Source organism: Tursiops truncatus, chromosome 7, assembly GCF_011762595.2.
Source record: "Tursiops truncatus isolate mTurTru1 chromosome 7, mTurTru1.mat.Y, whole genome shotgun sequence".
Taxonomy (NCBI): Eukaryota; Metazoa; Chordata; class Mammalia; order Artiodactyla; family Delphinidae; genus Tursiops; species Tursiops truncatus.
The window spans coordinates 53,113,364-53,126,121 of record NC_047040.1 but is presented as its reverse complement, the minus strand read 5'-3'; the positions used below and the strand labels follow the sequence as shown (position 1 = coordinate 53,126,121).

General features: G+C 36.4%; 1 protein-coding gene across 1 annotated transcript in view; it reads right to left on the bottom strand.

Moving 5' to 3' along the window:
- Positions 1 to 318: 318 nt before the first annotated feature.
- Positions 319 to 12,758, bottom strand: part of CWC22 (CWC22 spliceosome associated protein homolog) — a 62,848-nt gene continuing 50,408 nt past the window's right edge. Inside the window, exons 15-20 of the mRNA XM_019931591.3 lie at positions 10,854 to 10,931; positions 10,073 to 10,225; positions 7,797 to 7,924; positions 5,751 to 5,852; positions 5,440 to 5,657; positions 319 to 1,148 (exon numbers count right to left, since the gene is read on the bottom strand). Coding sequence (XP_019787150.2) covers positions 577 to 1,148; positions 5,440 to 5,657; positions 5,751 to 5,852; positions 7,797 to 7,924; positions 10,073 to 10,225; positions 10,854 to 10,931 — 1,251 coding nt within the window. The 3' untranslated portion in view covers positions 319 to 576. The remainder of the gene's footprint in view (positions 1,149 to 5,439; positions 5,658 to 5,750; positions 5,853 to 7,796; positions 7,925 to 10,072; positions 10,226 to 10,853; positions 10,932 to 12,758) is intronic.

Here is a 12,758-nt window from a genome sequence, read left to right as displayed (position 1 = left end):
ATCAGATAGCTGTGTATCTGTTTAAAGACTAACATACACCTAGCTTCACCAAAACACTTCCGAAAAAAACTACACATACCTATTTTGTTCAAGACATAATATGAAAATTAAAATCCTCTACTTTAAAAAAAGCGTGACTCCTAAGAAAGGTTCATAGCATCTCATTAACAAAGCAAAAATGTTAACCTGAAATGGTTCATCTATTTTGGTCTTCAGTTACAAATAAAAAGTCACTAACAATTTATTATAATAATTCTATAAACAATTGGAAACATTATTATGAGAAAAAAAATTTTGTCAATGGAAAACAATCACTGATTCAATGAGCATTTGATCATTTTATTAACAAAATATGGGCAAGAATTACATCCCTCTCTGGTGAAACTTTTCAAATAATTTTATGTGGAGGGCCTTGAGAAGTATCAATTACAAAACATTTTTTTAAATGAAAACATTTTTTAAATGTACAAATACAAACCAGTACTTTATACAAGCTACAAAGTTTGTCAATCAATGTAAAAAATAATTTGTTTCAACTGAATATAAGGCATGTTCAGTTTCTGTAATTTTGCAGAATTATTTTTTTTGCTTTGTTGGAGACTTTTCTCTTCGCTGGTCCTGATTCTTCTTTGATTCTCTGGATAGTTCAGAGTATCGGCTAGATTTTTCCCATCGTCTCTCAGCACCATTCTGATACCTATCTTCATCACTTCTAGAGGCTGAATGTTTTTTATCCTTTTCTCTTGACTTGGACCTATCCTTTCTTCTAAAATTCTCACTGTCCTTATTTCTGTATTTGTGCTCATTTTCAGAGAAAGAATTTCTTCTCTCTCCTCTTTTCTTTCTGGGATCCCCAAGATTATGTTCCAAATCCATGTACATTTCTTGGTCTCTGTCCTTCATGGCTCTGCTGTAGCTGTTTCGCTCAGAAGGAAGCCCTCTGTCTGAAGTGTACTTTGTTACGGGATCTTTTGAATCTCTGTCTCTGGGTTTCTCTGACCTCCTTGCTCTCTCGGTCCTTGTTTCCTGGTGCCGTTGCTCTGGTCTCCTTTCTTCTTGTTTCCTATCATTCGTGTGTTGTTTCCTGATCAATTTATTTACTTCTTTCCTTCTGTGGTTCCCTTGCCCCTTCTTTCTTACATCTTTATCTGCATGTGTAAAATGAAATATAGTTAGCTTTCATTTTAGTCTTAATTTCACAACTGAAAAATCACACTTATTGATGCATTACAGGTTTACTAATTCAGACAAACTGGATGCAGAGCCAAATCGATTGAATGCAAAGTCTGATGACAGACATTATACAATAGTGTAATTTTTAAGAATATACAATATATTAACTGAAGTACTGCTTTGACCCTTAACTCAAAAGAGTTAACAAGAACTTTAAGTAAACTATAGCAAATGTAAAAGTTTTAATGAAGTGACTAAAGTGGTACATTTCCACTCACAAATTTTATCCGAAACATAAATTCTAGCCCACATGCATTATGTCATATGAAATATTATGTCAGATCTCGTACATAATTAAAATGCAATGATCATACATGCCAGCAACATCACTTCCTAAGAGGTGGGCTGAGCGGGATGACTGGGTTTGTGTAATGATATGAATATGTATTTTTCAAATGAAAACCTCTGCCTACAGAAATGATAGTCCTGCTATCAGAGAAGTAGTAACTGTACTAGCAAAGAGAAGCTATATGGAGATATAATCATAGGCTTTATGAGAGCCACAAAGGCTTGATTTCTGAGAAAACTCTTCTAAGAAGGCCTTGAAACTTTGAATTTTATTGATATGATCACAAATATAAATATTAATTACAATGAAATATCTTACCATTTTAAGCTATAAAACACATTCAATCACGATATCTGTGTTATTTAGTTTGGGTACATAATCAAGGGTACTGAGATGACCACAGTTTCTGTCAAGTTCATATAAATACATACAAAAAGAAGGAAATATGGTGGAAAGTTGCCTACCCTTGTCCTACCTCCACCCAAACGTCAGTGTACCAGCCTCTGTTTCTCCTGCCAAATGCCTACCCCGGCACAGTCAGTTGGTTTGCCACTAAGGACCTATTTCTCTGGTTCCTATCAAGCAGCTCAGCTGAGCTGCAGCTACCCAAGCAGAAACCATCTGGCTCCGTGCAGAATCGACGTCTCTCTGACCCTGGTGTATGCCACGCTTGGTGCTTCTTGACACTAAAACCTGAGCCCTATAATAATATGCACTCTTCTCTCTCTTTGGTGTTTGCTTTAAAATTTTCTAATTTGGGGTAAGTTCATATTGCTTTTATGCTATTTAATATTTTACTGATAAAACTGAAAGCTCTCTACTGAAACAGTATGATGAGGCAAATTAATTCTGAATCAGCAAGCTTCCTTATTGCAGCAGTTCATGCTGTGTTATCATCTGTTCTCAAAACAGATACCATGAAATAACAAATTCTTTAGAGGTGAATGGTAAATGAACAATGTTAGTGTATTTCAATTCAAGAATAAAATTTCCTGTGAGCAAATGGAATCTTGCTCTAATAATATAAAACACTGAAAGTCCCCTAATTCTGCATGCCACTTAGTATGTAAAACACTTTGAAGTGAAACAAGCATGTAAAGACTAGCCTTCCAACCTACTAATAAGGCTGTGGGGAAAAGTGCTGCCTGTCTGAAATACGCATTGAAAGATTACAAGAAATGACATGCATTTTGGACAATCAGAGTATCTCTTATTCAAACTAAGATACTATGATGAAAGAAGCAGAATTGGCCCTGGGGAAAACAACATAGACCTTTTCAGAAAATGGCATATTTGAAAAAATCCTTTACTATAGCACTTCCCCTTCCCAAGGAGGACAGACAAAATTGTGAAAGACTAGTAATGCTGCTGAAAACAACTAGAAATGCCAGATAAAATTTTAACATCTTCTCTTGAAAGGCACTAAAGATCTGGAGCAACTTAAGATGCTATAAGGAAGTGCTCAAAAAAAGGGATGGGAGTATGTCAAAAGAACACTGGAGTCAACTTGAAGGAACTCCTAATTGCCAAAGTTGAAATGATCTGAACAAGAAAATAAATGATAGCATTGGACTTTAACCCATAGAATAAGATAAATATTCATGAGTCCACACTGATATAAATATATAGTTGAATTAATAAATAAATGGAGGAGGGCACAACTCTTTCTTACAGGAGAAATTCAATTACCAAATGTGGAAAAAGAGACAAACAGGAAAACCACCATTTGGCAAACACTACAGTAGTAAGTGTTGCAGATAAGATCCACAGATGGATGTGAAAACAGAAGACCAAAAGTTAGAGGAGAAAGAGGAGATTTGCATAGTACTGAATTATCTCCCTACAAGATATTAATTTATAAAGAAAAACAGTTTCCATGAAAAAACCCAATAGATACCACCTTAACCAAGTGGTCAAACTTAATGTCACCAATATCAGTATTATCAACTCCTCAATAAGGCACAGTAAGAACAACATATCGTTTCTATGGTATTCTGGCTAAAAATGAATAACCTCATTCTAACCATGAGAAAACATCAGACAAATCTCCATACTGCGGGACATTCTGCAGAATAAGTGACCAGAGGACTTAAAAAGGGTCAAAGCCATTCAAAACAAGGAAAGCCTGAGAAGAACTACCACAGGTTGTAGAAGATTAAAGAGAAATACAATTAAAGGCAAGGAGGGCCCTGGAAAAAGAAAAAGAACATTAGTGGGAAAACTAGTGAAATTCAAATAAGACCTGTTGTTTGGTGAATAGTATTTTCCTGATGTTAATCTCCTGGTTTTGATAAGTGAACTACAGTTATGGAAGATGCTAACATTAGGGGAAGTTGGGTGAAGACTATATGGAAATTCTCTGCACTATTTTTGCAACTTTCTTATAAGTCAAAAATTAGTTCAAGATAAAAACTAAAAAATGAAGACACCAGAGAGCTGGCAAAAAAAAATGAGGACTAGAAGGGCCAAGACTCAAGAGAAGGCAGAACCACAGAGAGGTAAGGTAATGTCACTTTCTCCCTGCGAGTATCTGCTGATTCAGAGGGCTGCTGCTGAGGGACATAGACCAGCAGAGCTCTGGCAGCCTTGCAGGGCTCGAGAGATAAGAACAGGACTAGTTACTTGCAATACATACATGTGACAAAAAATACATATCTGAAATACATAAAGGCACTTACAAATCAACAGAAAAGCCAACTTAATGAAAAGCGGGGGAGGAGGCAAAAATTCTGAACAGCCACTTAACAAAAAGAAAATATCCAAATGGCAGATAATACAGAAAACGATGCTCAACTTCACTACTGATCAAGGAAATGAAAATTAAAGCCACAATGCAGTACCATTACACACCCACCAAAATGGCTAAAATGAAAAAGACAGTCAGTTAAAGTGTTAGTGACGATGGGAGCTATGGGAACTCTCATACATGGCTGGTGGGAGTGTAAACTAGAATAACCACTTGGAAGGCTGTTTGGGAGTATCTACACACACCCTACAGCCCAGTGATCCCACCTCTAGGTACATATCCAACAGAAATGTGCATATATATATATATATATATATATATATATATATATATATGTATGTCGCCAAAAGATATGTACAAGAGCATTCATGGCAACACTACTTATAAATTTAAATTTCCGCTGAGTAAAAAGGACAAATGTTAAATATACTGTGGAATATCTGCATAGTGAAAAACTATACAGCAATGAGAATGAATGAACTATAACTAAATGCAATAGTATGGACGTATCTCACAAACATAAAGTTGAAAGATAAACCAAACATAAAGAAGTTCATAATATATAATTCTAAAGTTTAAAGCAGGCAAAACTAATTTATAGAATTACAAATCAGAACAGGAGCTGCCATGAGGCAGTGGATGGGAGGAGTGGTAGTAAGTACAAGAGGGAAAAAGGAAGATTTCTGGGGTACTGGTTGTTCTCGTTCTGGGTCCTGGCTACACGGATGTGGTCTGTTTATGAAAATTTATACAGCTGTTCACTTAAAATGTGTGCACTGAATGTGTGGTATGCGTCAATTACTAATATAAAGCTTCACTATTAAAAGTAAAAAATTAAATTTTCTTTAAAATATAACCATCAGGAAAGCTCCTGTAAAGTAGATTACAGACATTATGAATGGCATTTCAGTCAGCACTCAAATAAATATTTGCCAATGGAATATCTTCATTTCGTTGAAGAGGATTCCAAAAGATAATCTTAGCATTATAAATGCTGAATTCAGTATAGACTGCAACAGTGATAGATGATCATTTATATTATTAACTGTGGCTTTTAAACAAATGAACTCTAAAATAAATAAGCAATCAAATTATTCTCTTCCCTTGTAAACACCACCAGCAATACACTTGTTAGAAAAGAGCACGATCAACTATACATCAGTTTCAGTACCTGAGGCTGAGCTCTGACTACTGGCGGATGAAGTGCTTTCTCCACTAGAAGACTCTGAACTGCTGTCGCTGCTGTCCGAATCAGAGGCAGAGGAGTCAGACTCAGAGGAGGAGGACTCAGGGGAGGAAGAGGAGGCGGGGGATTTATTTGGCTCAACATCTGGTTTTTGTGCCACGATGACCTTTGGTATATTTTTGAGATGCTCACGCAATTCATCCCTAATAAGAAACATAATCTCTGTTAGATTCTGCCTTGAAGGCAACTGTGAAATAATTCTGTAAATTGAATAAAATTCTGATAATAATTCTTACGTTAAACCTCCAAGACCTATAGAAGTAAAGAAGTTGATGGCAAATCGAGTGTTTCTTGGGTTATCTCGGGGTAATAATCCTTCAAAGAATGGCTGCAGAGTTCTAAAAAGGAAAAAGAAAAATGAACAAAAGAGAACAGATTGCTTAAATATAAAAAGGCAAAATCCTTATATAGTCATTTTTCAGATATTCTATATATTAAATTAGTAAATGAAATACAAGCAAGTGATTTAAAAATCATTTATCTGGTCAGGCTGTATGCTATCTAAATGAGTAGGGTCAAGTCATAATTTACTAAAATTAATTTCTAGGGATTTTCCTGGCAGTCCAGTGGTTAGCACTCAGTGCTTTCACTGTCATGGGTCCTGGTTGGGGAACTAAGATCCCACAAGCCAAGAGGGGCAGTCAAAAAAAATAAATAAATAAATTGATTTCTAGAATTATACAAGAGGAGGTTTTTAAAAAACTTTCATATACACATACAACACTCAGAATAGATATACGTATATAACACATATAAACCTACATATACATATGTATATTTATTATATGTGAGTGTATGTACAGAAAAGTAAAAAACAAAACCTAACAAGCCTCCTCTGTTGTACATGCAAACACGCCTGTATACACAGCACTGTGGAAGGTACTGGAGGAGGGGAAGAGCAGTCAACAAAAGAGAAATCAAGGATGAAGACTGTAGGAATCACTGTTTCTAGGCAGGGGGAAAAATAGAGAAACATTAACAATATAATGTGGTTTTGGACATGTGTTTTTTTTTTTTTTTTTTTTTGCGTTATGCGGGCCTCTCACTGTTGTGGCCTCTCCCGTCGCGGAGCACATGCTCCGGACACGCAGGTTCAGCGGCCATGGCTCACGGGCCCAGCCGCTCCGTGGCATGTGGGATCTTCCCGGACGGGGGAACGAACATGCGTCCCCTGCATCGGCAGGCGGACTCCCAACCACTGCGCCACCAGGGAAGCCCGGGACATGTGGTTTTGAGTGCTACATTCAATGCACTAAGCTGCAGAGTTAGGAAAAACCATTCTTCATAGAAAAAGGTAACTTAATGTAAGAGGAACGATTAATACGAGTTTGCTGGATAGAACAAGAGAAGGAATTCCTAGCTCTGGTAACAGAGGTAAGGAGGCATGAATGAGCCGGACTTGCTTAACCAGCTGCGCAGCGTTGGTGCAGTGCAGCCGCAGTGCGGCTTGCTGGGGAGGGAGTATGTGAGCCTGGCAAAGTAGGTAAGGACCAATAAGTAAGTATACGAAGCTAAGAGAAGTGGATGGACCCACCCAGAGCATGCAGAATCCAGGACAGACCTTTACCAAATACCGGAGAGGCAGGCTGAAGAGGAGAGAGAGGTTGGGGGGAGCAAGGCAGAATAAGAAAGTGAGCTCATGAGCAAGTGGTCAACGGTGTAAGTGAGACCACGAGGTCACGAGGCATGAGGACTGAGAAAGACTGCGGGACTCGGCAGGTGGTCACTGAAAAAAATCTGAAAGGATTTCAGGAGTGTGAATGGAGTAGAAGCCAATGTGCATGGCAATGGGCAACCTGAATACACAGGAAGTAAGGAAGCTGGGACAGGGATTCCATAATAGTCCTGGAACAAAGCCCTAGTTCAGTGTAATAATTTCAAAAGTTACAGGACTGATATTCACTGGTATATGTTCACAATCATCCACTGATAATAAAAAAAATTATCAATCTTTGGCTCAATATTAGGGTAAAAATGAAAATAAAACTACAAATACTCATTACTGGGAAACTCCAGTGAGCATGCAAAAAAAATTTTGTATGTTCTAACTAAACTAAAAGAGGCGTTAATTCTGCATTTTCTCTACTTGAACTAATCGATCGTTAAAAGTTTCACGTTGTTCTGTGCCACACAGAGCATCAGAGTCAGAACAGTGTAACGGACAAAGAATGTCCTAAGGACTTAACTTGTATTTTTACAACTAAGGGTGAACTTACGGCTGCTAAAGTAGGGGAAAACCTCCGAGGGCAGTAAGAATAAAGAGTGCTTAATAATAAACTTACTCATCCTTTAATCTTCCATTAAGTTTAGGAAGACCCATGTATTCACACAGTTCTTGGAAAAATATTTTCACAAAAATTCTACTGGATGATGTAGTGGTTTCTTCACTCAGCTTTATGCATTCAAGAACCTGAAAATTAAAATTAGAAAACGATAATTTTATCTTGGTGTTCAAAAGATGAGACAAAGTGACCAATATCTGTAACTTATAGTGTCCCTTGAAATTAACGATTTGCTCTCATCTGCAGTTAGAATTATCTCTAAATATCTTCCCTTATGCTGATACGCATTATTACTTGGGAAAGTTTAAGACTGCTTCTCCATACAAATTTCCAAAATGTTAAGATGCTACAGAAATAGAGTTCATTCTCTTTCCTGAGTAATGTGCTTTTTATAGCAGGAAGGAATATTGTCTTGCGCATATAATGCTAAGATTATTAGCTCCTAAAACTCACTCATCAAAACATGGGTGTAAGAGGGTATGGGGAAAAATGCCACTTAAAGCATCAAGCTACAGTTTTGTCCAGGACTAGAGTACACAAGACGAGTAAAGACGAAGAGTGATGGCTTGTTCTGAATAGTTAAGATTGGGCTTACTGAAGCTCACAGAGAGAAATTTTAGGGTAAATAAAAATAAAAGCAACCTCCAGTTTTTTATGGATGTGTTCCAGGAGCTCACTTATTTCAATTGTTTAAAACTTTGATTTCATTTTCCCAGAGAAGGGAGTAAAAACAAAGTAAAAGTTATGATTAGCCTGCTGGGTTAGCTTATAAATACCTATTAAAGTAGCTGGACACACTTAGTACTTAAAGTATTACAAAACTCTATCCACCATTTATAAGCTCAATGATGCTGCTTCATTCTACCACTGGGTTGTGGTATTCTACAATATGATTCTCTTTTTTCTTCCATCTTGGATATAATTTCTTTCCGATTTTTCAGTTCCTTCAGCCTAACCTACTACTTTGTATTTTGCATTATTACCTTGGGCATCTTACCTCTTCTGTTTTATGGTACTAAGCTTCTTGAAAGCAGGGACCATATACAATTCATTTTGGATGCCCAGTGTCTCTTTCTGGGCACAGAGTTGGTGACTAAACAAGTGGCTGTTGAATGAATAGTAATTGTACAATTAAGTGCCAGCTTAATGAATGCAGTTCAAATTCCAACCCAGTGTACATTTCCCCATCGAGAGTATCTTTCCTTGTTCTAACTATGACTACAGAACTTCCTCCCTATCACTTACCCAACTTCAATGCCTGCTAAGAAAAATACATCTTGCCAGAACAGTCATTTCTCTCATGTCCTTACCAGAGGAACTATTGACAGTTACTCCGTCAGGAAACAGGCAGTAACTCAGAGGCTCATATGCCACCAGACTATTGGTGTATGTGAATATGAATGTGCACACACGTGTGTATACAGAGAAGATGAAAATCTACATTTTCTCTGAAAACACTCCTAGCCATCACTATCAGAAAGAACTGTAATGTTTGGACTGTTAATATCATCCAGGATAGTATTTCTTACACTCACACATTATTTACTTAGCTTTTCTTTTTTTAAAATAATTAATTAATTAATCAATTGATTTATTTTTGGCTGCATTGGGTCTTCGTTCTTGTGTGCGGGCTTTCTCTAGTTGTGGCGAGCGGGGGCTACTCTTCGTTGCGGTGCGCGGGCTTCTCATTGAGGTGGCTTCTCTTGTTGCGGAGCATGGACTCTAGGCGTGCGGGCTCAGTAGCTGTGGAGCACAGGCTTGATTGCTCAGCGGCATGTGGGACCTTCCTAGACCAGGGATCGAACCTGTGTCCCCTGCATTGGCAGGCGGATTCTTAACCACTGCAGCACCAGGGGAGTCCCTACTTAGTTTTTTGATCCCATGTTATATGAACACAACCTCAAAGACTGCCGTTATAGTAAAAGTTTGCTCCACATTTCTTTTTTTTTTTTTTTTTGCGGTACGCGGGCCTCTCACTGTTGTGGCCTCTCCCGTTGCGGAGCACAGGCTCTGGACGCGCAGGCTCAGCGGCCATGGCTCATGGGCCTAGCCGCTCCGCGGCATGTGGGATCTTCCTGGACCGGGGCACGAACCCGTATCCCCTGCAGAGTCCCGGCAGGCGGACTCTCAACCACTGCGCCACCAGGGAAGCCCTCAACATTTCATTTTAAAGTACATTTCCTACATAGGAAAAGTATGGCTGTGCTATACTTAATATCTATTTCATAATAACAGGGGATTAGGAAAGAAGTACAAATATTGACCTATCTACTTACGCTCCATGGAAGTGAATCGGTGTATAAGAGGTGAGCAAACATCTTAGCAACATTTCTCAATTTGTTTGTTTCCAAGCGATGGATGGTATCATATTGTTCTTTGAATATACTTTCAAAGGATTCCATGTATTCTTTTTTTAGCATGCAAAATCGCTAATAAATTAAAAATAAAAATGTCAATACCATTATGAGCATATTAAATACTAATTTTATTCAATCAAAAGTTAATAAATATTTGTATATCATATCACTCAATCTTCTTGTGCTGTATAATGGGATGCTCAAAAAAGAAGTTAATATATATCACCCCTATCTACCTGGGATTTATATGCTAAAACAAAGTTATACATGTAGCTGACCACAGACATACACATTTGTATAAGATAAATATACTTCTCTGTGGGTTGAGTTTGGACTCAAAAAATTATTTTAGCTCATGCTTTATTTGTGCTGCCTGAGCATGTACTTGACTTCAGAAATTGCTGTGAAATTTTGAAAAGACAGCATTTAACTGTCCTCTTTGGGAAATTTTACAAAGCATGTGGAATTTCTCAAAGTTCTGGAAGAGTAATACGTAGTATTAAGGCACTACAAAAATGAAGTGGGAAAGGAGGAAGCTGCAGAGTGGGAAACCTGTGGAAGGGAAGAACAATTTGCTTTCAGCGAAGATATGTTACTAGACCAGGCAACAAAGCAGACACATTAATTCGCAATACTCATGTTAAGAATTACCCTTGTGATTTCATCAAAATCCAACAAGAAAAATGAGGTTGGAACTCACCCCAGCTAATAAGCCAAAAAATTTCTCATATGTCCTTTGTTGGGCACAGCAGTCAAGTATCATGTTGCACAGTTCTTTCTATTTGGAGAACAATTACATTAATGATTCAAAACACAGTGAATCCATGCTATATGATAATTTATCAATATGATAGAGACAGCCTGAATTTTTAAATAAGGTTTTAAAAACACAAAACTCTGTGAACTTTAGTTGTGCAGACAAAACAAAAAATTCAATCTATTCAAGCCTATAGATTTTTAAAGTCTTCTGTTTGCCTGACAGAAATTCCATAGTCATTTATGCTAATTAGATTGATTATAAAATTCTAAATTCATATAAGTATGAACCACTTCATGAAAACCTAGTATAGGAAACAGATACATCAAAAAGAGACTGAATATACTGTATTCTAAAAAGATTCTACACAGAAGTCTTTTAAATATAGATCACCAATATGACATATAACAATTCAGTTATACATCTTCCAAAGATTTAAACCCAATTATGAAGGAATATATTTTGTTAGTATGGAGAAGGCAGAACATGGTGAGTCTTTACAGAAGCATACATGGGCACAGCTTCAATGTTAATGTAAATGACCCTCTGGCTGATAAAGAAGAAAATATATTTAAAAGAGCAACAACAAAAAAAGACCTTTGTGGCTAAGTTTTTTAGCCTCAAAATAAATGTTATACATATAGATCTGTCAATAGATGAATCTCTATAAATAGATGGAATCATTTCATAACTGCTATAATAACACACTGTCCAATCAGTTATTTATGGGCCTTGAAAACTCCTTTGTGAAAATTCTGTTGAACTAAGAAATGCAAGAATAAATCCAGGATCAGGAAATACCATCATCACAAATGACTTTAACAAATAAATATTATTTACTAATTCCTGAAATAACCTTAATGAAATATGTGTTGATTATAGAAATTTCATAAGTGAAGAAACTCAGGAAATGTGGACAAATCAATGGAGACAAAATGAAAAAAGGCATAACCCTACCCCTAACCCTGAGCACTGCTGTAGAATTAACTAAATATATTTCTCAACAAAACATTTCTTATCAGAAAGTTTAAAATTAGTTTTTTTAAATACAGTAACTGCAATGTATTTGCTTTCCACAAACAGAAACCAAGCTTATAAAATATAATGTATACATTTCAGTTCATTTTTACTTTAATTTTACCTTTATATCTTCAATTAAGAATTTTGACACTTTTGTCTCTTGATAACATTTTGTAACATTTTGTCACTTGATATAATAATTACTAAGATACAACCTAAGCAATTATTGTAAATTATTTAAAAAATGAGGTCAATATGCATTTACTGCAAATATCTATGTGCAAGAGGAAGCAAGGGGACCCTGAAGAAGCACAGAACAGACACTCTAAAACTGTGCTGTCCAGTATGGTAGGCCCTAGCAACACATAGCTATTTAAATTTAAATTGCTTAACATTACATCAAATTTTAGTTTCTCAGTCACACTTTAAGTACTCAAAAGCGACATGTGACGAGTATAGTGGCCACTGTACTAAACAGTGCAGAATATGAATATTTTCATCACTGCAGAAAGTTCTATTGGACAGTGCTGTTCTAGAAGCTGATAATTCACTTATAAAACTATCTACTCAAAGGCCTCCCTTCACAATATAAGATTATTTTTAGATGTAATTATATAACTAAATTATTATAATTTTTTAAAAAATTAGTCACGAGTTGCGTCAATTAAAATGTTTATAAATGTCTAAGTTCTGAAGAGATGTACTTGTCAAAATTTAATATAGTACTAAAAACTTAAATGAGGCTTTTCTGAGTTCTGCCATATAATGTTAATTTGATATACTAAAATACATTTTCAACTTCTTCTACCAACACTGTATTTTACAATA